Raw genomic sequence first — 24240 nt, 5'->3', positions numbered from 1 at the left:
TAGAGCAGATTGTTACCCCGAGAAAACATTGTCAACTGAGGCGAAGCCAAGGTTGACAATGTCTTTTCGAGGGGTAACAATCTGCTTTATCACCCTCTCAGATATGTGTTATTTAATTTATTATACTGAATGTTCTGTTATTACTATCGATTAAATTTAAAATTCAAAATAATAAACTATGAGATCTTGTACATAACCATCCGTATTTAATAAAGCGCACACTTCATCAAACGTCTCAGTGAAGGGTAATAGAGTATTTGCTATAGGATAGAGTCGTATTAAATAAAGCGCACACTTGATCAAGCGTCTCTGTGAAGGGTGATAGAATATTTGTCATAGGATAGAGTCGTATTTAATAAAGCGCACACTTGATCAAGCGTCTCCATGAAGGGTAATAGAGTAAATTGACACCCTCGTATTAGCCAATCAAAATCTGGCATTTTGACATGAAGTATAATAAAAAAAAATGTCTACCTTATTGATGAACCATGAAAATGGATCAAAACCCTAACTTGAACATATTTTCAAAAAGTTCAGAACACAATGCACATCTTCTCTAAGTTCAAAGTTAATGTACCAACTGCTTGTTGGTAAACTACCAAAATTAAAACATTGTTTGGAACATACTTAGGAATGGACCAATCACGTCCTAAAAACATAATGTCACCCTACTTAAAGTGGAACATACTTTAGGAATGGACCAATGTAGTCCTAAAAACATAATGCCACCCTACTTCAAGTAAGGCATAAAAATAAAACATTTCATGTGTCATACATCTGACTTGACAGTTTGTATTGTGTTTAAATAGTCTAAAGCTTTTATAATCTTATACTGATGTGGGATTTCCATCATAACATTTAACGCTAAACTTGCATCAGGGTTTTTTGTTTTTGATGTAACAGAATGATAATTTACGAACTGAAAGTTGTCGAATTTTCTATTCGGTAAAAAATCATCATAATCCTCCATAATATCCCATGGTCCATCGCCAACACCAACGACAACAATACTCAGAGGATATTCCGATGCCCTAACAATGGCCTGAATTGTCCGTGATTCCTCCGTCACTTGACCGTCTGCAATGATGATTAGTATATGATATGATTTTCGTAACTTTACAATTTCTATCGCTTTATTTATAATTGGTTCAAAATTTGTTGGTCCACTAAACTGAAGATTTGTTGCATATTCATTATATTTATGTAAAACTTCTGAAAATCCTTTACATGCATTCCCATTGCTATGGAAACTAAACACGTCTTCGTCATTAGTTAAGGAATCTCCAAATCCATAAGTAGGAATAAGATTATCGTCATCAAACGGTTCAAGCGTTTGACCAATAATGGACACCACTTTTTGATATGGATTATAAATTTTTCCTGGAATGACTTTATGAAGGCACTGACTACTGAATGTTTTACGTCCCTGCCACTCATTGCTCGCTGTAAAATCAACGCCAATGATCAAACCACATTTCTCCAATCCTGCTCTCTTAAACGCTTCACTGACTTCTGTAAAACTATGAAAATGATCTTCTATCGGACAAAATGATCTGTCGTTATATGTATGTGAAAGACCCAGTAAGGCCAGTAAAGATGGCTGATGTTTTAAACGTCTTCTACGAACAGTTGCATTTTCTAATTCCTCTGATTCCGATGGTTTTTTCTCCTTCTTGTCTCTCTTTTTATAAAGCCAGAACAGAAGTATTCCGACAATATTGGCGAGACTGTACATAATAAATGCAGTGGCTGTCATGGTCATAGCTAGTTCTCAATCATTCACTTCAAAATTGTCATTTGTTTAAAGCTGAAAAATAAAAGATAAAGGTTACATAAATATAAAACAGAAAACAAATGTTTGTGTTGTTAGGGATTCTCTACAAATGGTTATTTTTTCTTCCTTAAAATGTTACGAACCATCTTATGGTCCTTTCAGTTATAAATCTCCCCATGAATTCGTCAAAATAATTCCTGCATAGCATATTTTTTTGAAAGGGGAAACCCACTCAAGGTGCTACTGTACTAAATAAGGCCGTTAGTTTTCTTGTTTGAATTGTTTTACATTGTCATTTCAGGGCCTTTTAAAGCTCACTATGCGGTATGGGCTTTGCTCATTGTTGAAGGCTGTACAGTGACCTATAGTTGTTAATTTCTGTGTCATTTTAGTTTCTTGTGGACAGTTGTCTCATTAGCAATCATACCACATCTTTTTATTTATAAATAACAAATAACATCTAGATTTAATAATAAATGTTTATATAGATTTATTTGCAAACTGCGTAAGGATCCAGCTGATTGGACTATTTTTGAAGATTTTAAGATATGAAGTGTGACTGCATTGTCTTCTTCTCAGTTTAATTAAAGTGATTGATAGATTATTGATGTGTAACATCACTTTTATTACTATTGGCGATATCATGGCATTACTATTGGCGATATCATGGCATTACTATTGGCAATATTATGGCCACCAGTTTTATTGGTGGAGGAAGCTGGAGTAGCCCAGAAAGAACCTGACGGAACTTCAATAGAAAAACTGGTAAATAATTGTATTAGTCTAATGCATCTGTCATGTGCCTGGTTCTGACTCCCAACCTTTATAGTGCTGACAGTCTTGTGAAATAGTGGATAAACTACTCAAACCACTTTAAGCTACCGTTGACCCAAAAATAAAAAGAAATGAGGGGGGGTTGTATCAATAAGACAGCAACCAAAAAAGGTAAAAAAAGCAATTTTGCGCCTGTTTTAAGTCAGGAACCTGAGTAAGACTGGCCTTTGTTAGTCTTGTTTGATTTTTAATTTAAGTTTCTTGTGTATAACTCAGAGTTTAGATAATGACATTCAATATCACTGAATGGGTATATATATTTGTTTAGGGGACAGCTAAAAGACGCCTCCGGGTGAGGGAGTTTCTCGCGACATTGTAGACTCATTGGTGGCCTTCGGCTGTTGTCTGCTCTATGGTCGGGATGTTGTCCCTTTGACACATTCCCCATTTCCATTCTCAATTTCATTTTCAGATATACAGATAAGTAGGTGAAGTCTATACAACCACTTGCTCTCTAAATGGAATTAATGTTTGCCCTAATACGACCATGCTATGAAAACCATGAGAGCTTCCTATAATAAAGAAAACATCAATTTTACATGTGGCTATAGACAAGTATTGACTAAATGTCATTATAGCAGCTGCACAACTAATGCAGATAACAATAAAGCAATCTTTCTTTTCCCACAAAAAGTAAATAAAACAATTTATATTGTTCAATAAAGTTAACTTTCTAGAAGTAAAGACTATAACATTTTCCTGCTCTATCACTAGTTTTATAGAAGTCTGCCAACCTTCGTTGTATTTAATAGCCAAATAATGTTTTGGTCTTTAATAAATTTTAATTTAATGCCTCCATTATAAGTTAATAGTAAAATCAAACCTTCAAAAGGCATTTATTGATTGCTTATAAATATAGTCATTATATATAGCTAGTCAGAGTTTACAATCGTAAAATTGAAAATGCAGTATAAGACTGATAAGGAAAATCACATCATTCTATATTTACCATATATTTCCATTTTCATGAAATGCTAAATCTCATTTATAGAAATGTATATATATAGTCTCAACTATTGCTGATAAATTAGTGAAAATATTTAATATTGTGATATTTATTTTGAAAGTGAAAATCATATTCAATAGTAACATTTCATCTTAATGTAATTCTTTACAATTAAGACTTTTTTTAAGCTTGAATAATTCTTATTCATCCTAATACGCAACAGTTTTTAATTTATTGCCTGAATAACAATTTGTGTTTACTATTAAGTTTATATAGTTCTGATGTTTCACTTATTCAAGCGACATCAGTAAAGATCCATGAAGTAAATGAGGCGCTGCAGTAAAGAAATCCAATGACAATCAGAATTACATCAACGCCATCAAAGGGATTAAACATAAATCTCATCAACTGAAAACTTATCAACATCTTAAAGTTCAAAACGCCAAAGTTCTCGTTCATTTTCAAAAGATTGCAATTTATGTTGGTAGTGAAACGTTTGCATGCTTTTATCCTTTAAAAGATTCAAACAAATTCTCTTTTACTTAAAATAGTAATTTATTAACCTATTTTTAAATCTTCAAATGTCGAATTATAGTAGGATTTGTTACAATTAATAAATACTGCAAACTCAGCATTTTTTGTGATGTTTTTATCATTGCAAAAATTGTGACTGAAAAGGTTTGATAAAAATAAAATGAACTTTAATGAGCATTTTAAATTTGATAATAGTTATAATGATTTCTATGCAAAAAATTTTAAGATCGGTAATTTGTGACTGTTGTAAACAGCTACACTAATAGGCTAATAGCACAAACAAAAACCTGCCTGAATTAACAGCAATTCAAATGGTGTATTCAAGATTGGATTACATTTTTCAACCTAACAAAAAAATTAAAAATTAGAAGTTTTATAAATACATGTACTCTTTTTTTATTCATGACATTTCAATAATGATTTCTGGTTGAGTTAATAACATTGGAGAATCAACTTTTTGTGACTTTACTTTTTTTTTTACTTAAATCCACGCCCTGTCCTAGTATCAATTTTTGTTGAGCCTTGGACTTTTGTTGAAAAAGCAATCCTACATTCTGTCGGTGCAGGCGTCCACAAATATTCACTCTGTTGTTAAAGTTTTTGAAATTCTAATAATTTTCTTAAACTATCCTTGAATTCTACCAAACTCAGATTATTTAATTTAGAAGCCTCTTACAATCAAAAGATAGTACTGAGAGGAAAATTTCTATTATTTATTTTCCTCATTTTTGTTGAACCTGCAATTAGCAGCAAAATTGAAAAGTAGGCGAGCGAAATTGGTTCCGTGGAACCCTTTCGAATTATTTATTATAAAGTGTTGTAATAATAGTTAATATGTTAATTGTATAATCAATGTTAAAACATATTTACTAACATAGACTGTAGACTGCAGGAGAGCATCTATGAGGGGGGTAGGAGGGGTTCTAATCCTGAAATCCTGAGGTCCCCAATTTAAATAAATTTAAATCCTGACATCCCAATATTCAAAAAAAGAATTCACAGATCCTGAAAGGGTCAATCCCCAAATCCAGAGCTTAAAAACACATCCAGAGTCCTGACCAATAAAGGTCTTTATATATCCCCCCTCATCTATTTATGAATTTATATTGTAAATGATAAAATTAATTGATTCCACGTAAATCATGTGATAAACTTAATGAAGATGTAAATCATGTAAGTTCTCAAACCATTCAATATCTTTTGTAATATCACTGATTCTTTATATGCAGATTAATTTGTCCTTGTCATCTCTGTAATTAAATAACAATGTTCTAGACACTCTGTTTGGTGTTAATAAAATTGAGAATGGAAATGGGGAATGTGCCAAAGAGACAACCCGACCAAATAAAAAACAACAGCAGAAGGTCACCAACAGGTCTTCAATGTAGCGAGAAATTCCCGCACCCTGAGGCGTCCTTCAACTGGCCCCTAAACAAATATATACTAGTTCAGTGATAATGAACGCCATACTAATTTCTAAATTGTACACAAGAAACTAAAATTAAAATAATACAAGACTAACAAAGGCCAGAGGCTCCTGACTTAGGACAGGCGCAAGAATGCGGCGGGGTTAAACATGTTAGTGAGATCTCAACCCTCCCCCTATACATTTTTGTACCTCTAGCCAATGTAGAAAAGTAAACGCATAACAATACGCACATTAAAATTAAATTAAAATGAATGCCACTTGTTGTATTTGTACATAAACAATTTGGTAAGAGAAGCAATTGATGGACTACAAAGCTACTTCAGTACAAGTAATCTTGATGCACAGTTTGAAGGATGCATATCACATGTACATCTGTAAATCTGTATATAAACAGTACTTGTACAAAAGTAGCTGTGTATTAAGTTTTCTAAAATTGATTTACATTTAATTTGTCATAAAATTCAGGGCCTTTTGCTGACTGTGCTGTATGGACTTTACTTATTGTTGAAGACTGTATGGTGACCTATAGTTGTTAATTTAACTTTCATTATGAGGAGACTCATCTAAAATTAGCATATCGAAATATTGAATATAACACTAAAATGACAGTTAACATTTTAATTTAACTTCAGTGTCATTCCATTTAATACTCTCTGTTGGAAAGTTGTCTCATTGGCAATCGTACCACATCTTCTTATTTTCATATCTGAAGTTAAAACAATTACACCAACAATAACATCCTAATAACAATACCAGTATAATGCTGCAAGGAATGCAAGGTCTAAATTCATAGGTCAAGCCTTATCTTGTCAAACATTTACTTAATATAAAATCATTGGTAAATTAGTACATTTACAGTTTTGTTATTTACAGTTCATGGTAAAATGTAGTTATCATTGTATATTAAATGCTCTATAAATAAAATATTTCCATAAACAAGGATAATTCTAACAGATTATTAAAGTAATTAGGTATTTGTGTAGTATTTATTTCTAAAGGTTACATACACTATTATAGATTATAAGAATGTCCTTATACAATCAAAAACTAAAGAATCTTTAACTAGAAATAGAGACCTTAAGTGAGCAATCCATTAACCATGCAGCAGGCCAATCCAATTTCTTGCACAAATTTCAGGTTTCTGGGAGCAATTATATATATACCACCTTGACCTTGGATGTATTGACCTCTAAATCAAAAATAATCTTCCTCTCATTTTGTGACTACTGTAATTGTACTTATTTTCACAAATTTCACGGTTGGTTTATTATAGCGAAAATAAATACACGAGAATCTAAATCAAACCTTTCAACTGAAAGGCAATAATTTTAAAATCGTGAAAATAAATACTGAAAAACACAATTCACGAAAATAAGTATCCGCGAAAATAAATTCAATTACAGTATTATACCCAAATATGGTTGCAATTTGATATTTAATGAAGTTATTGAAACTATCATCTCAAACAAAAATATTGACAAATGTTGCTTTGACACATTCCCCATTTCCATTCTCAATCTTAATAAAATCTAACCCATTGCTATTTTTTGGCGTAGGGTTTATAAATTAGAAAAAAAAAGAATTTGATACAAAACACTTTTCATGCAAACCTGATGATTTGTAGAACGGAAATACTATCTAACAAGGTCAATAACATGAACACAATGAAGCTTTAAGCATGAGCTTTGAATCAAGAGTATAAACCCAACAGACATCATTTCTGCTTGTACATTTATAAAGCCTGATATCAAAGGCATTCCATACACTCATGATTGAGTCCACTCTTGATTGAGTAATCACTAATTTTCTACAGTATTAGTTTCATTCAATACTGCCCATATAATTATGTTTGCAGAGAAAATCTTTACCTAATTTCATGGACGACCTCATCACTGTTTGTAATCGATGGGAACAAATACATATACACAAATAGTAATTCAAAATTCTTCTGAAAATGTCAAATGGTATGACCGAGTGTCATTTTTTACACTATGAATTATATTGGTCAGTTTCTGATGTGGTCAGTGTTTCAGGACATTGATTTATCTAATAAATATGTATACAATGGTTTTTGCTTCTAAAGTATGTATTACCATAAAGAAATTAAACGTTTGTCAGATCTGTTTAAAGTAGATCTTAAAACAAGAATGTGTCCACAGTACACGGATGCCCCACTCGCACTATCATTTTCTATGTTTAAAGGACTGTGAAATTGGAATAAATTCTCTAATTTGGCATTAAAATTAGAATGATCTTATCAAAGGGAACATGTATACTAAGTTTCAAGTTGATTGGACTTCTACTTTATCAAAAACTACCTTGACCAAAAATTTTAACCTGAAATTTGCACTATCATTTTCTATGTTCAGTGAACCGTAAAATTGGGGTCAAAACTCTAATTTGGCATTTAAATTAGAAAGATCATATCATAGAGCACATGTATACTAAGTTTCAAGTTGATTGGACTTCAACTTCATCAAAAACTACCTTGACCAAAAACTTTAACCTGAAGCCAAAAACTTTAACCTGAAATTTGCACTATCATTTTCTATGTTCAGTGAACCGTAAAATTGGGGTCAAAACTCTAATTTGGCATTTAAATTAGAAAGATCATATCATAGGGCACATGTATACTAAGTTTCAAGTTGATTGGACTTCAACTTCATCAAAAACTACCTTGACCAAAAACTTTAACCTGAAGCCAAAAACTTTAACCTGAAATTTGCACTATCATTTTCTATGTTCAGTGAACCGTAAAATTGGGGTCAAAACTCTAATTTGGCATTTAAATTAGAAAGATCATATCATAGGGCACATGTATACTAAGTTTCAAGTTGATTGGACTTCAACTTCATCAAAAACTACCTTGACCAAAAACTTTAACCTGAAGCCAAAAACTTTAACCTGAAATTTGCACTATCATTTTCTATGTTCAGTGAACCGTAAAATTGGGGTCAAAACTCTAATTTGGCATTTAAATTAGAAAGATCATATCATAGGGCACATGTATACTAAGTTTCAAGTTGATTGGACTTCAACTTCATCAAAAACTACCTTGACCAAAAACTTTAACCTGAAGCCAAAAACTTTAACCTGAAATTTGCACTATCATTTTCTATGTTCAGTGAACCGTAAAATTGGGGTCAAAACTCTAATTTGGCATTTAAATTAGAAAGATCATATCATAGGGCACATGTATACTGTTTCAAGTTGATTGGACTTCAACTTCATCAAAAACTACCTTGACCAAAAACTTTAACCTGAAGCCCAAAAACTTTAACCTGAAGCGGGACAGACGGACGGACGAACGAACAGACGGACGGACGAACAGACGGACGGACGAACGGACAGACGGACGGACGAACGGACAGACGGACGCACAGACCAGAAAACATAATGCCCATAAATGGGGCATAATTAGTTGTATCTTAAGAATTCATTTACAACTAAACTGTGGGGAGTTTAAAGCATGAACACAAGAGTATTTAACTGATTTCTGTATGGTGATCTATAGAGAACTGCTAGCTTTTATTTTGGTTTTAGGTTGCTGTCATATGTAATTCTAATTGTTTGGTTACTGTCTCGACAGCACTTTTGATCACATCTGATCTTTTTTTCTATTAAACACTCTCAGACCAAACCCAAATATAACATTTGTTTCAAATCAAACAAGTATAATAATGTCATAATACATGTAATAATAAACTATCAGATGTGTCTACAATTTTTCCAAATTTTCACTATATACATTCTGCACTTTAAAATACAGTCTTTCCAAGGTCAGGTTGTTGTCTCTTTGACACATTCCACATTTCCATTCTCAATTTTATCATGATTGGTGGCAGTGTAAAAAATTCTGTATATATATTACATAATAAGTGAAGTAAACAAAATAAATTTCAAATAACACGGTCATATCTTACTACATGTTGTATAGTTGTGACTTGAGGATGAACTTAAGTGATCTAAGGTAAAATTTAATTAATAAAAAAAATCAAAATTGATACTTTAAGCTGGAAGAGAATTAGTTCAGTATAAAAATAATGATAGGTCATGGAGCTCCTTTTCATGCTATTTGATTTATAAAATATGGCGGGAAAAGGCTTACTTGGACTTTTACCTTAACTTTGCATTGGTATCATTTGGGTCTCAAATCAAAAGATAGAAAATTAAGAATCTGTTTAAATTTTGTCAAATGACCTTTTATGAGCTATTAAGTCTTATGTTAAAAAATAAATAGGTGTTATGGGGCAAAATATTTTACCTCAAATGGTATGGAAAAACACCAAGGATTTTAAAAATTTGACACTTATTCCCAAACCTCACCTAAGTACATCCTTAACATAACATTAAATAGGTATTAATCTTAAGAAAACAATTGTAATGTCTTTTTTCCTAAATTATTTGAAGAGTTACATTTGTATTATTGTTCACTCACCTGTGGGGTCGGATAGTTTATCTACAGGTATACATGTATATAATGCATTGTCAAGTATATTTAAATCTGTTTACTTCTGGACAAAAAATTCCTAATGTTTTGAACCAGAGAAATGACCCCTTTGCCAGTCAAAACATGAAATCTTGACCAATGAATTTCTTACCTTTTATACAGGTGCTAACAAACAATCAAATTAATCAATAGCTATAAATAGCATTGTAATTAAATCACCATTCAAAAGAAGTAGTGTGAAGTAAGAAGTTAATGGCATAATAACATCTTAAAATATTAATTATAGTATAATCCAATTAAGGATTAACCAAAGTAGAAAGTGATTTTGTTAATCTTAAAGACTGATGGAAATTTACACACAAAAATAATTTGGTTCATAATTAAAACAATTCATTTTCAAATAAAGTTAAAGATCAGGTAAAATTTTTTGGCATTTAATTATCTTTTAAACAAATTGTGTAAAATTGTCTTTAAAGGGCAATAACTCCTTTAGGGTTCAATTGACAGTTTTGGTTATATAAACTTATTTGTAGATCTTACTTGCTGAAAATTTTTGTGAATACAGTTTGTCTTTATTATTAATGATAATCAAGATGATAACCAAAAACTGCAAAATTTCCTTAAAATTACCAATTTAGTGTCACCAACCCAACAATTGGTTGTTAGATTCATCTGAAAATTTCAGGGATAATAGAACTAATGACCTATTGAACACTTTTATCACATATCAGATTTGCTCTAAATCCTTTGGTTTTTGAGATATAAGCCAAAAACTGCATTTTACCCCTATGTTCTATTTTTAGTCATGGTGGCCATGTTTTTTGACGAACTAAAAAATAAAACACAAACTTAATTCTAGATACCCTTAGGATCTTTCAGCGTAAGTAAGTTGGAATTGGTTCAGTAGTTTCAGAGGAGAAAAAGTTTGCACTAGACAGACGATGACGACAGACGCCAAGTGATGGCTAAAGCTCACCATTCTTTTTGTTCTGATATATATATATATATGTCAATTTACACTAGAATGTTTTTGAAAAATTATTACAATATCATTTTAATACATTTTTCTTTATTTAAAAATAATATTCTCAATTCAACCTAATTGCAATGCATAGGCAGATCCAAGGGGTACCTGAGGAGACCTCCCTTTTGTGGGAAACATTTTTGGTTGATTATATAGGGAATCACTTAACAGCGTGACTCATCCCCCCTTTTTCTGCTACAAAATATACATCTGTGATATACAACAGAACTATTGTTGACAACTATATATATATATATCCATTAAATATGAAAGGAGATGGAAGTAAGCAATATAATGGCACTGTAAGGCCTTCAATAATGAGAAAACCCATATTGTATACTGATCTATACTAGTTAGGTATATAAGAGCATGACATGAAAAATGTGAAACAATTCGAACTGACTTATGATAGCTGCCTATGCGGTATGCCCGGCTTTGTTGGAGGCAATATATAGTTGTTAATGTCTGTGTTATTTTAGTCTCTTGGTGAGTTGTCTCATTGGCAATCATACTACATCTTCTTTTTATATATATTAAGCTACATGTTAATTTACAAGTATGACTTGGGTTCAGATACTAGAGAATGCAGATGTTGAGAGGTGAAATATTACAGTTTTAAGTTGTATAACAGATTCTATTGTTCCATTATTTATTTTTTTAAATATCATATATATCATATAACTTCTATGCCAATAAATGTTAGATAAATTTGATTATTGAACCAATATATTTATGGTGATGACTATAAAGAACAGCTGTGTTTTAAACCATCCATCAATTGGTATTATATTAGTCAATATCATTGTGATATATTATATAAATGCAACAATGGAAATTTTAGATTTTTGCTAGTGATGATATATTTCATAAATTCAACTTCTCAATTTATAACTGCTGTTTCAAGCTCTGTTGCTCAAATAATTTTAAAACAAAGGTAAATTACTCTCTTTTCTTTTATGAAAGCTCCCCATTTTCTCTATTCCTTAGTCCATGCCAATTTCTCTATTTATCATTTCTGCCATTTTTCCCTTTTCTTTATTTTTTGGCTGTTATTAACATATATACATACTATAAACCCCTGGCCAATCTTACTAAGCTGGCCTTATTTATATGCTAAATATAAAGTATTTTTCATGTCAAATGAAACAGACAACAATAATCATTGTATACAAGTCTTTTAACTATCCTTCAAAAATCCCCTAGAGTAATCTCCCCTTTTGAAAGAACAATACATATCAGAAATGTTATCTACATATCTTAAAAGATATTTACTTACCATATATATATCCTGACAAATCTAACTATACATTCACTGTTACGAACAGGAGTCACATTTGTTTCCAATCATCTGAAATATCAAATAAAATCATGTGACAAATTATTTTAGACCAACTAAAAAATCTATAGCCTAATCATATTTCATTCTGAATTAACTTATTTCTGTTATCACTGCTCGTTCCACAGGGAAACAGAAAAATAATGAATAAAATTAGAAGATTTAATCTAGATGTGCATGGCATTTTGCTAAATTAACTTTTGGTAAATCATCAAAGTAACATCCTTGTTTTAGTAAAATCTTAGAGTAAATCCTTCTTAGAAAACTATTCAGTTAAAAAAAAAATGTTTAGAAGTCAATCAAATGTCTTCCTTATGCTATTATAACATGCTACTGTTTTCTTTGTTTTAATCCTTCCTATCATTATCCATGACACACATTTGAGTACAATATCAGTTTTCTAAATTGGATTGTTTCATATTTTTCATGTCAACTAGAGCTTTTTATAATAAGCCAACTATACTGTATGGGTTTTTCTCATTGTTGAAGGCCAATGGGTTGTCGTAAATAGCTTACATTCACTTCAATTGATCTTTGGCGGATAGTTGTCTCATTTGCATCATACATGACCCACATCTCCTTATCTACTTTTTGAAAAAGCAAAACAATACATTTAAAGATTATGTTGTTGGATCTCCATGTATAATAAATAAATTAGTTTTTAATGGGGATCCAATTGTTCAGTCTTTACTTTCCTATATCATGTTTTGTAGTCTGAAATTAATGAATAATGTTTTATCTTTTGCTTATTTTGCCATGGTCTAGCTTATTCAAAGATTGTCAGGTTTATCAATACTACTTTACTGTTTTACAAATCAAAGCACATATTCGATTGATTTACAAATTCCACAAAAACTCTGATACCATTACAAATAAAAAAACAACATCTTAGTGATTTGAAAGGCAACAACAAACTATCAAGTGTTAAAAATTCAAAACAATCATTCAACTGTTTTTAAAGCTAAACACAAACATCAAGGCATTTTGAAAGTCAAAACAATCAACTTCTTTTTTAATATTCATGCTGAACAGCTCAAAACAAACATTCAAGTGTTGAACAAATCAAAACAAGCAGCAAAATGTTTAACAAGTGTTCAACAAATCAAAACAAGCATCCAAGTGTTCAACAAATCAAGACAATCATCCTTGTTTTTAAAGTCAAAAACAGACACCCAAGTGTTTAACAAATCAAAACAAACATCCAAGTGTTCAACAAATCAAAACAAGCAGCCAAGTGTTTAACAAATTAAAACAAACATCCAAGTGTTCAACAATCAAAACAAGCAGCCAAGTGTTTAACAAATTAAAACAAACAGCCAAGTGTTCAACAAATCAAAACAAATATCCAAGTGTTCAACAAATCAAAACAAGCATCCAAGTGTTTAACAAATCAAAACAAACATCCAAGTGTTCAACAAATCAAAACAAGCAGCCAAGTGTTTAACAAATCAAAACAATCATCCAAGTGTTCAACACATCAAAACAAGCATCCAAGTGTTCAACACATCAAAACAAACATCCAAGTGTTTAACAAATCAAAACAAACATCCAAGTGTTTAACAAATCAAAACAAACATCCAAGAGAAAAAAGAACATTGAAGTTGTTAATAAATTACTGTGTCATTTGGTCTCTTGTGGAGAGTTGTCTCACTGCAATTGACAATCATACCACATTTTCCTTTTTATATATCCAAGTGTTTATCTACAACAAAAAAGCATCCAATTGTTTAACAAATCAAACACATCAACAAGTGTTTTATGAATCAAACCATTGATCTAGGTGTTTTAATTCAGATTCAAAACAAACATCCAATTATTATACAAACACAATACAATCATCAGAAAATAACACATTTATAAAGGAATAAAAGTTAGACAAAATGATTTTAAAATATTTTATTATATATTTTTATGGACTCATTGGTAATCCATCTCTGTTTTAGTATATGCATTTTTTTTGGCTGAAATGTCATTTGAATTAACAACATCAAATTCTAAAGATCATGTTCTTCGGGGAATAACAAGAAAATACCACATTAATTAGCTCAGATCATAAGAATAAATGCTTTCTGTGGGAGTTTTCTATCTGTTTATCTTTATAGAAGACTGGCATGACTGGAATAAATTGTCGTATTTATTTTCCCAAACTTAATTTCCATCAGATTAAATTTCTGATTTTTGTGAACCTTCAAGTTTAGTTAACACTATAGTCTACAAAAGTGTTTAATAGTTCCTATAATAGTAAATTAATTCAGTTGACCAGTCAGTATGAACAATTAGCGTTGAGTTGAATGTAAGTTTGACTGTCCCTCTACATGCTCTAGTATCTTTCCTCCCTCTTTATAAGCATTCATATGGTTGGGACTAAATAGGGTACTTTCAAAAAATAACCTTACATGCATAACACCTGCGTTGTTTGGCTTAAAAGTCATAATTTGTTTAGATGTAGATGAAAATATGAACAGTTACATAAAATGATATGAAAACAACAGATGACATGTGACCATAGCAATCATTATGGACCTCAGGGGAACCAGGTGTTGGCTAAACCATTAAATAATAATTAAAATTTATTTATACAGTACCTATGTGGTTAAACAACACTACCAGTGTCTTCTGTAAGAAGCAGGGGTAGACAGTCCAGTATTTTCCCTATAAGGTTTATGCATCATGTGACATCTTTTAATTTTTATCCATTAAATCAATCTAAGCAAACTCAAGTGATGAAGTGATGTACCAAGTGTAAAGAAAGACTGACAAACAGATAAACATTGGTATACTATATGATGTCCATCTTTGATTCATAAAATAGTCCACATAATAATAAGTAACACCCCTCCATCCCCTTAAATGGCCACAACATATTAGGCAATCAAATATAAAATCTTCATTCATTACACAGTCAAATTAAGGGCATCCGATACAGTTTCAAGGGAGTTAACTCTTGGCGCGACGTTAAGCGTTTAAATTCCCGCAAAACGTCACTTTTTACGGGACGTAATGCGTGTAATGTTCCGTAATAAGAAACGTAACTTGTGGAATTTTGATGCTCCAATTTCTGTTTCTCCCGCATGCGAACTTCTACGCCATTAATATTAGTGCATTTGATGAACAGGATAACAGTCTAATAGCATTATAAGAAATAAAACAAATAACTGTACATGTTTCTTTGAGATCTTCAACAAAATATCGTAGTGAGCAATCTCAAGACGACTGACCCTTTTGGTGCATGTCAATTATCATTTTTATTATCATTCATCATGGATCATGACATTTTATTACAGCAAAGGAAACCAATGATATTTTAAAACTTATACTTATAATGTAGGTACACGCAGTTAATGTTTTTATTTCTTCCACGTTGCACGTATTTTATCTAACAAAAGGCAATAGCCAACAATGTGTTTATACACCCGTAAAAATTTTGACGGGACGTATTATGGTATACAAATGCCCGCGTCCGTCTGCCCGTCGTAAACATTGTACATCATATTATCCAAATTTCATTAAACTGAACATGGTTCTTTTTTCAGTCATGATGGTCAAACGATCTGTTTAATTTTTGGTGAACTTTTTGAGTTACAGGACTTTGTAACTTAAACAGGTTTTCTTCACAGTTCGCGGTGTATCTCAAATAAGATTTATGACTATTGCTTAAAAATTTACACACTTCTTAGTTATATTTATCTGAAGATCTGTATATAAACTTTTTGAGGATGATTCAAGATTTGATTTTAGAGTTATTGAGTTTATGACAAAAATGGGGTTTTCACATGTTGCGCCGTATCTCAGAAACTATTTTTAATTATTGCATAAAACTTCACATACTTTTTAGTTAAATTATTCTTAAGATCTGTATACTTTTGCGTAATGATTCTTTAATTCATTTTTGAGTTCTTGAATTTTTATTGAGCTTCAATTTGGGGATCATATAAAACATGTTGTGATATACAAACTTCTTATTGAGCAAGAATAATGAATGAGTCAAGATATACTTCGCATGACTTCCTGTACAACCCCGTGTTATTTTAAAAACATGTATTATGTTTTTTTCATAAGACGACGGGCGTATCATGCGCTCGTAGCACAGCTGTTTATTTTGTTCTTTATATTTTTTATAAATATATTAGAGAAATGATGGAATGACAGCAAATACAATGCAATTTCCAATATAATCAATATTTCCAAATGGCATAACTCTTTTAAAGAATAGTTGATATGCACTGATTTTCGAGCGTGTCCATACGATATCAGTTTTATAGAAAGTTAGCAAGAATTGTACACTTGAAAAATTTAACAAGAGTGCACACACTGAAATGTCTCGCCTTCTATACTAATCATTGATATTATGTTGATAGTCCTAAGTATAAAGCTTTATTACAACTGTCACATAAACGTTACATTAACCAAGATAACTAAACAAAGACCAATGAACCATGAAAATGAGGTCAAGGTCAGATGAACCATGCCAGGCTGACATGTACAGCTAACAATGCTTCCATAAAACAAATATAGTTGACCTAATACTTATAGTTTAAGATAAATAGACCAAAACACAAAAACTTAACACTGAGCAATGAACCGTGAAAATGAGGTCAAGGTCAAATAAAACCTGCGCGACTAATATATAAATCATAAAATATTTCCATACACTAAATATAGTTGACCTAAGGCGTATAGTATCAGATAAAAAGACCAAAACTGAAAAACTTAACTTTGACCACTGAACCATGAAAATGAGGTCAAGGTCAGATGACATATGTCCGCTAGACATGATCACCTTACAATCATTCCATACAACAAATATAGTAGACCTATTGCATAAAGTATGAGAAAAACAGACCAAAACACAAAAACTTAACTATAACCACTGAACCATGAAAATGAGGTCAAGGTCAGATGACACCTGCCAGTTGGACATGTACACCTTACAGTCCTTTTAACACTGAATATACTAGCCCTATTGCTTATAGTATCTGAGATATGGACTTGACCACCAAAACTTAACCTTGTTCACTGAGCCATGAAATGAGGTCGAGGTCAAGTGAAAACTGTCTGACGGGCATGAAGACCTTGCAAGGTACGCACATACCAAATATAGTTATCCTATTACTTATAATAAGAGAGAATTCAACATTACAAAAAATCTGAACTTTTTTTTCAAGTGGTCACTGAACCATGAAAATGAGGTCAAGGACATTGGACATGTGACTGACGGAAACTTCGTAATATGAGGCATCTATATACGAAGTATGAAGCATCCAGGTCTTCCACCTTCTAAAATATAAAGCTTTTAAGAAGTGAGCTAACACCGCCGCCGCCGCCGCCGCCGCCGCTGCCGCCGCCGCCGGATCACTATCCCTATGTCGAGCTTTCTGCAACAAAAGTTGCAGGCTCGACAATTAACCAGAAGGACCGGAAGGACAGACAGAGGAATAGACGTGCGATATTTTATCTACACGCTATATGGTGAAACAAATATATAGTTATTGACCAATAAAATTACGCTATGAGAGAAGGATTTTAATCGCAACTAATCCAATCGTTTTTGCCAAATCAAAAAATTCAAAGTTATAGTTTCATTGTTTGGACAAAAGCATTCTTTAGCAAATTGAAGATTCTCCTTTATAAGATTTTGCTTTTGTTTTCTGCAATTTATGTACAAAAAAAAAGAAGTTCCGTTTGCAGGATAATGCTGAGTTCACACGTAATTCGATTTCGATTCGCATTAACTAATTCAAATAAGTTTAATTCGCATTCGAAATGTTTTACGTACTAACGTAAATTCTAATTCGAATTGCAATGCGCGTTAAATTTGATTTACTGTCCTATATAAAGTCTAATCGACGTTAACTTTTAATTCGTATCAACAAAACCGGATTTCTCAGTGATTAAAACGTGAATAAAAGGATTTTAAGGAATATTTGAAATGAAACAGCAGCCCACCAAACAAAACAAAACATCTAGAGGTCAACATATGGTAAAAAAATAATACACAAGTGTGTACACTGTACATGTACCTGTGTCAAGTTCTAAATTGCCGAGTCTTTAATTTTAAAAGCCGTAAAAATTATCAACAGTCCGTAATAACTTTTCTTGAGATGTTTCTCACTTAGACCACAAACAGAGAGAGGTATTTGTTATTCACATGATTTTATTTCCGGAAACAATATTACCAATTTATAGATAGTACTTTACATGTAATATTTATACATCTGAAAAATGTCGCCGGTAATTTGCAGAGATAATGTCGAAATTGTCTGCCAGCGACGTCGTGCACTTTAGCGCTAACGTTGAGGTTACAAAGGGGGGACGAAATTTTTAGGATAAATCGTGTTTATCATGGAATAAAGCACGGTGACCTATATTTTTATTTGAGATTTAGAGAAAGCATGACAAAATGCAGTTTATGCAGAAAAATGATAAAAATGACATTTTCAGCAACAGTTTATTTCCATTTTTTTAGGTTTAAAAAAATACCACTTTGAGCATCTGGTCCGCAATAACAAGCAATTTAAAGCTTGAATAATTGTATACTTATTCGTGTATTTATTTATTTTTTTCCTTTTTGTCACTAATCACAGCTTCAGATTGAACCCGATCTTAATAATTTATAACATTGCCAATTTTTTTTACAAAATTGCACAAATCCCCAATTTTCAGCCTCAATTTTCTCGAAAACAAGCACGGTGACCTATGTTTTATTTTGTGTTTTATTTTATAACTCGCCAAAGCCTACAACATATTACAAAATTATAAAAATGACATTTTATCGAGAAACTGTATCGGATGCCCTTAAAATAAGAATTTCAAGCAGGATTAATACCTACTGTACATTTTCTGTTCTGTAGTTATATATTTGGAGTCTTATCTTCTTAATTTATCAAAGTAATCCTCTTTACAAACAGCTATGACATTTCAATAGTCATATTATACAGTGGATTATTACCTGGATTAAAGGTAATACCCTCAGGTTTGGTCAATAGAGTCTGAATAGACCTTGGCACACTCAATCCACAAATCTACCTTGGCACACTCAATCCACAAATTTGTTTGCACTTTAATAAAGTGTATATCATTTTAAGATAAATAAAACAGAAGTTCTTTTACATTTGAAATGTTAAAAAAGTTTTCTCATTCAGTAACTTAACATATCTCCATTATGAATTAAAGGAGCCTCAGCGGTCAGGTTTCAATGAGGCAGTAACCTAACAGAAATTTGCCACAAATGTGTAAACTGCAATAGACTAAAACAATACTTATCTAAAAACATACCAGTGTCTAAGAACATATTCAACAAGCTCTAAATCATCCCAAGTCTTTGAAAGTATTATAGATTTAAAAAGATTTAAAAGAAACAAAGTATGCCAGACATTTTTTGGTCGTAAAATTTGTCAGTAAAATGTTAGTAAAAGTTATAAAAAAGCTCTCCATATAGCGAAACTTCCTTTATGAGTTTCAAAGATCAATCAAGTGTAGGGGCCTCGGTGGGCGAGTGGTCTCAATAGTAGTTACTACTGTAATCATTAGCCAGTCAACACTGTGATAGAGTTCAAAACTTTGACTACAATCATCTTTGACTAAGATTGTCAGTTTTCCTAAGGAATGTCTGTGTTTTTCTCCAGCTTCCTCCACCAATAAAAACAGGCCGCCATGAAATAGCCCAAAAAGCGGTGCTTAAAAGTGGCATTAAAAGTGGCATTAAAACACACAAAAATCAAAAATCAATCAAGTGTTGCAGACCTGATTGGCTAATTTAAAGTGTTGCAGACCTGATTCAGGCTAATTTAAAGTGTTGCAGACCTGATTGGCTAATTTAAAGTGTTGCAGACCTGATTGGCTAATTTAAAGTGTTGCAGACCTGATTGGCTAATTTAAAGTGTTGCAGACCTGATAGTCTAATTCAAAGTGTTGCAGACCTGATTCAGGCTAATTTAAAGTGTTGCAGACCTGATTCAGGCTAATTTAAAGTGTTGCAGACCTGATTCAGGCTAATTTAAAGTGTTGCAGACCTGATTGGCTAATTTAAAGTGTTGCAGACCTGATTGGCTAATTTAAAGTGTTGCAGACCTGATTGGCTAATTTAAAGTGTTGCAGACCTGATTGGCTAATTTAAAGTGTTGCAGACCTGATAGTCTAATTCAAAGTGTTGCAGACCTGATTGGCTAATTTAAAAGGGGGCCAGTGGAAATCATGAGTTTTTAAGAATGTAGTCAACTGACAAAAATTCCAGCCACAATTCAGGCAAACTCAACAAAAATTTCAACAACTTTGAATTGATATGAATCAGTGAACTTGAAGCCAATAAAAAATAAATATTTAATTTTAAATCTTACGTCATATGAATTTGTCCAATGTATCCAACAGTTATATAATATTAAAATAGAAACACATTTACCAGCATGTCCTAATAAAAGTAGTAGAATTATATTCTCTTATGATATGTAGAATATAAACAACCGTCCCAGACAAGCAATGTAATGTCCATGTCCTTATAAAAGTAGTAGAATTATATTCTCTTATGATATGTAGAATATAAACAACCGTCCCGGACAAGCAATGTAATGTCCATGTCCTTATAAAAGTAGTAGAATTATATCCTTTTATGATATGTAGAATATAAACAACCGTCCTGGACAATCAATGTAATGTCCATGTTCAAATACAAGTAGTAGAATTTTATTCTCTTGGTAACGTAGAATACAAACAATCAATTCTACTCTGTTATACAGAAATCAACATGGTAATGTTATCACTATATATATATATAAATGATTTCAAAAAGATAAGGTTTTCATCCCTGGTGGATATTTTCTATAACTGATCCTGATCCATAGTATCTAATATCTTTAATTGTTTTCTAAGGATATAATTGCTCATTGTACTTTATGGGAAACTAGCATGACAAGTTATTATATAGTTTAAGGATAAGTAGTAATTAATTTAAGAAGGAAAAAATCTATGAATTGTCCAAGGTTCGTACCATGCTATGCAATTAATTTACAGAAACTGCAATGTTCATAAAAGAAGGAGGAAATAAACTAGTTCCACTTACGTAATGATATACATTTTTTTCTTGAAAGAAGTTAAGCTAGACAATGCCAAAGTATGAAATTAACATCTTTACATGAATGCAGTTATTTTCCTTGTAAATTATCTAATTCTCAGTTTTTCACTAATGTTGTGCTGTCCAAAAATTCCTGTTATCTTTTCTAGGCATATATTTAAAAAAAAAATGTTGAAATAAATATGAGATGTGGTATGATTGCCAAATGAGACAACTATCAATCAAAATTCAACTTTAACCCTGGTTAATTGGAAAACATATTCCTACACAATGTAATAGATGGATAACAAATAAATGTTCTATTTACATAGAGTGATTGTATTAGGGTTTATATAGGCTGTCTAAACCTTTGGTATGATTGTTACTTTCTGTTCTAATTCCTTCCAAGATCAATAAATCATATATCAACTTAATAAATCTGAAGCTGTCTCAACAGGAGACAATCAAGGGATTACTATTCTATTCAGTGGTCAGTTTAGGGTCAATGGTTACAAAGTTGACTTAATATCTGAACTTTTTCTATCAATTCATGTATTTACTATTACAGACATTATACATCACACTGACTAAATTATGTCAATTATAAGTTATTACTGTACAACTAAAAACCCTGCTTGACAATCTGACTGTTCAGTTATAAAACTTAACTTGATATACACAATACAAAATAAGTGTCCCCAGTACACGGATGCCCCACTCGCACTATTATTTCTATGGTCAGTGGACCATGAAATTGGGGTCAATACTCTTATTTGGCATTAAAATTAGAAAGATCATATCATAAGGAACATGTGTATTAAGTTTCAAGTTGATTGGACTTCAACTTCATCAAAAACTACCTTGACCAAAAACTTTAACCTGAAGCGGGACAAACAGACGAACAAACGCACAGACCAGAAAACATAATGCCCCTCTGTACTATCGTAGGTGGGGCATAAAAATACCCACTCAGTAACTAGATCGTCAATTTTTGAGTCTGTCAGCGTTATTATAATCATTCTTCAAAAGTTGATGACCACAAGCCCCTTAATTGTTTATCAAGCCACAAGTAGATGCATTTACAACTTTTAAACAATTTAAAAAACATCTACTGCTAAATGAACAGCTGTAACATATATTTAAGAGATCATCTCAATTGTTTTTGGATAATAGAGTTATCTCCCATGTAAGAAAAATAAAACTTTTCTATATAAATATGGAACACAATACGTATATTAAGAATAAACTAAAGAAATGACAGAAAGGCTGATCTCAGATCAAGCTAATTTTTATTTATCCTAGAATTTGTGAATTTCATATTACTTTTTATGCTTCCAGGTGACATAATTATAAAAAGAAGGAGATGTCATTATGAAAGCCATTGAGACAACTTTGTTACTCCCCTAAATTTTGATCAAATACTAAAGATAAATTTCTTACCACTATTGTATCTGTGATCTAGTTACAATCCCAAACATGTAATCACAACAAACACCCAGTAACCTGTAAATATATAAACAGTATCAGTAATTAACCAGGGATTATTGTCTTCAATTAACATGTATATCATAAAACTATTATCAACTGCAGTCTTCTTACCAATTAATGTAGTCAATTGTCAGGGATACACATGGGAAAAGATCATTAACTTGGCATTGCAGCTTGATATCATAAGTTAACAAGCATAAACAATAGAATATTGGGTTATCATGTGACCTTCAAACCCTTGAATAGGTCAAAATAAGTCATCAATTTGTTACCTGCTTACTAAATTCATAATAAGTAGTGACCTTGAACTTTTGAGCATATTAAAAATAATAGGTCAATGTGACCTAGTGCAGGTTCAGTATAGTGGAAATGACAGTCATCGTAACCTTAAAATGCTCAAACACATGTATTTCTAACTATAAAAATAAAAAGAAGTGGTATTAAAGTAATAAGTATCAATATCATTCCAACATTAAAATAATGGGAGACAACTCTCCAGAGACCAAATGACACAGAAATTAACAACTTTAAGTCACTGTACATCATCAACAATGAGCAAAGCCCATACCACATAGCCATCTATAAAAGGCCCCAAAATGACAAATGTAAAACAAGAAATTAAAGGAATAATTTAAGTTAAATAATGACCGAAAACAGCAGCAACAAACAACCACTGCATTACAGGCATTGATACAGAATGTGGTTCGGTTGCTATCTAACTTTTTAGAAAGATGATCTTCATCATGTAACTTCAAATTCTCTTTAACATAAAAACATTAATTTTAAAATTGAAACCACTGAAAATTAAAATTAAGTTCCTGAGTTGCAAAAGTTACATGGTGTTCAACTCTTGTTTCTTTTATATTTCATTGATATATCATCTTTTTATAAATAGGAAATTGGAAATGACACAGTTATAATGCATGTCTTACCAAGGAAATAGTATGCATGGTTCCAGTTACATGTAAGGGCAGGTATGCATGGTATGTACAATGTAGGTTTTTTTTTTACATTGAGACTATGGGAGCAACATTCTGACTTTTTAAATAAGTGCTTAATGAAAAAAATGTTTAGTTTTTTAAGAAGGCTATAATTAAAGACTAAAAAGTAGGTTAGGTTTGGTAACTGGAACCACACATATATTTTTATCTATCCTCAACCATGAGCATTTTTATAACTTACCTCTAGTTTTAGCAAATAAAATATTGATAAAAAAAAATCCCATTTAACGTTTTTAAATGTGTATAAATATTATTTATCATACAAACACCAGTTATGTCCTCAGGGATACTTTACTTAACTGTAACAGATGGAAAGAAGAACTGGCAGTCAATGTACACCATTCATCATCCTATATTATAACCCCAAACAACATTGAC

At 31.6% G+C, this 24240-nt stretch overlaps 1 protein-coding gene across 3 annotated transcripts; it reads right to left on the bottom strand.

The window, feature by feature from the left end:
- Nucleotides 1-272: 272 nt before the first annotated feature.
- LOC139528868 (uncharacterized) lies at nucleotides 273-22897 on the bottom strand. Of its 3 annotated transcripts, XR_011665706.1 has the most exons (4): nucleotides 22814-22897; nucleotides 12268-12339; nucleotides 689-1807; nucleotides 273-626 (listed from the first exon to the last, which is right to left on the bottom strand). XR_011665706.1 is itself a non-coding variant. In XM_071325093.1 (3 exons), exon 3 carries the CDS (start codon nucleotides 1760-1762, stop codon nucleotides 770-772), a length of 993 nt encoding a protein of 330 aa, XP_071181194.1. In that variant the 5' UTR covers nucleotides 1763-1807; nucleotides 12268-12339; nucleotides 22814-22897; the 3' UTR covers nucleotides 274-769. The 3 variants fall into 3 exon arrangements, 2 of the variants coding, with proteins under 2 accessions (XP_071181194.1, XP_071181195.1); XM_071325093.1 differs by having other exon boundaries at nucleotides 274-1807; XM_071325094.1 differs by lacking the exon at nucleotides 22814-22897 and adding an exon at nucleotides 12844-12941 and having other exon boundaries at nucleotides 274-1807.
- Nucleotides 22898-24240: the final 1343 nt, after the last annotated feature.

Source organism: Mytilus edulis, chromosome 6 (assembly GCF_963676685.1).
Source record: "Mytilus edulis chromosome 6, xbMytEdul2.2, whole genome shotgun sequence".
NCBI classification, from domain to species: Eukaryota; Metazoa; Mollusca; class Bivalvia; order Mytilida; family Mytilidae; genus Mytilus; species Mytilus edulis.
The sequence above is the reverse complement of the archived record's forward strand: the minus strand, read 5'-3'. Positions and strand labels throughout refer to the sequence as shown.

What these genes read in the sequence shown, in the direction of transcription:
- LOC139528868 (XM_071325093.1), bottom strand. Translation starts at nt 1,762, where the DNA reads ATGACCATGACAGCCACTGCATTTATTATGTACAGTCTCGCCAATATT.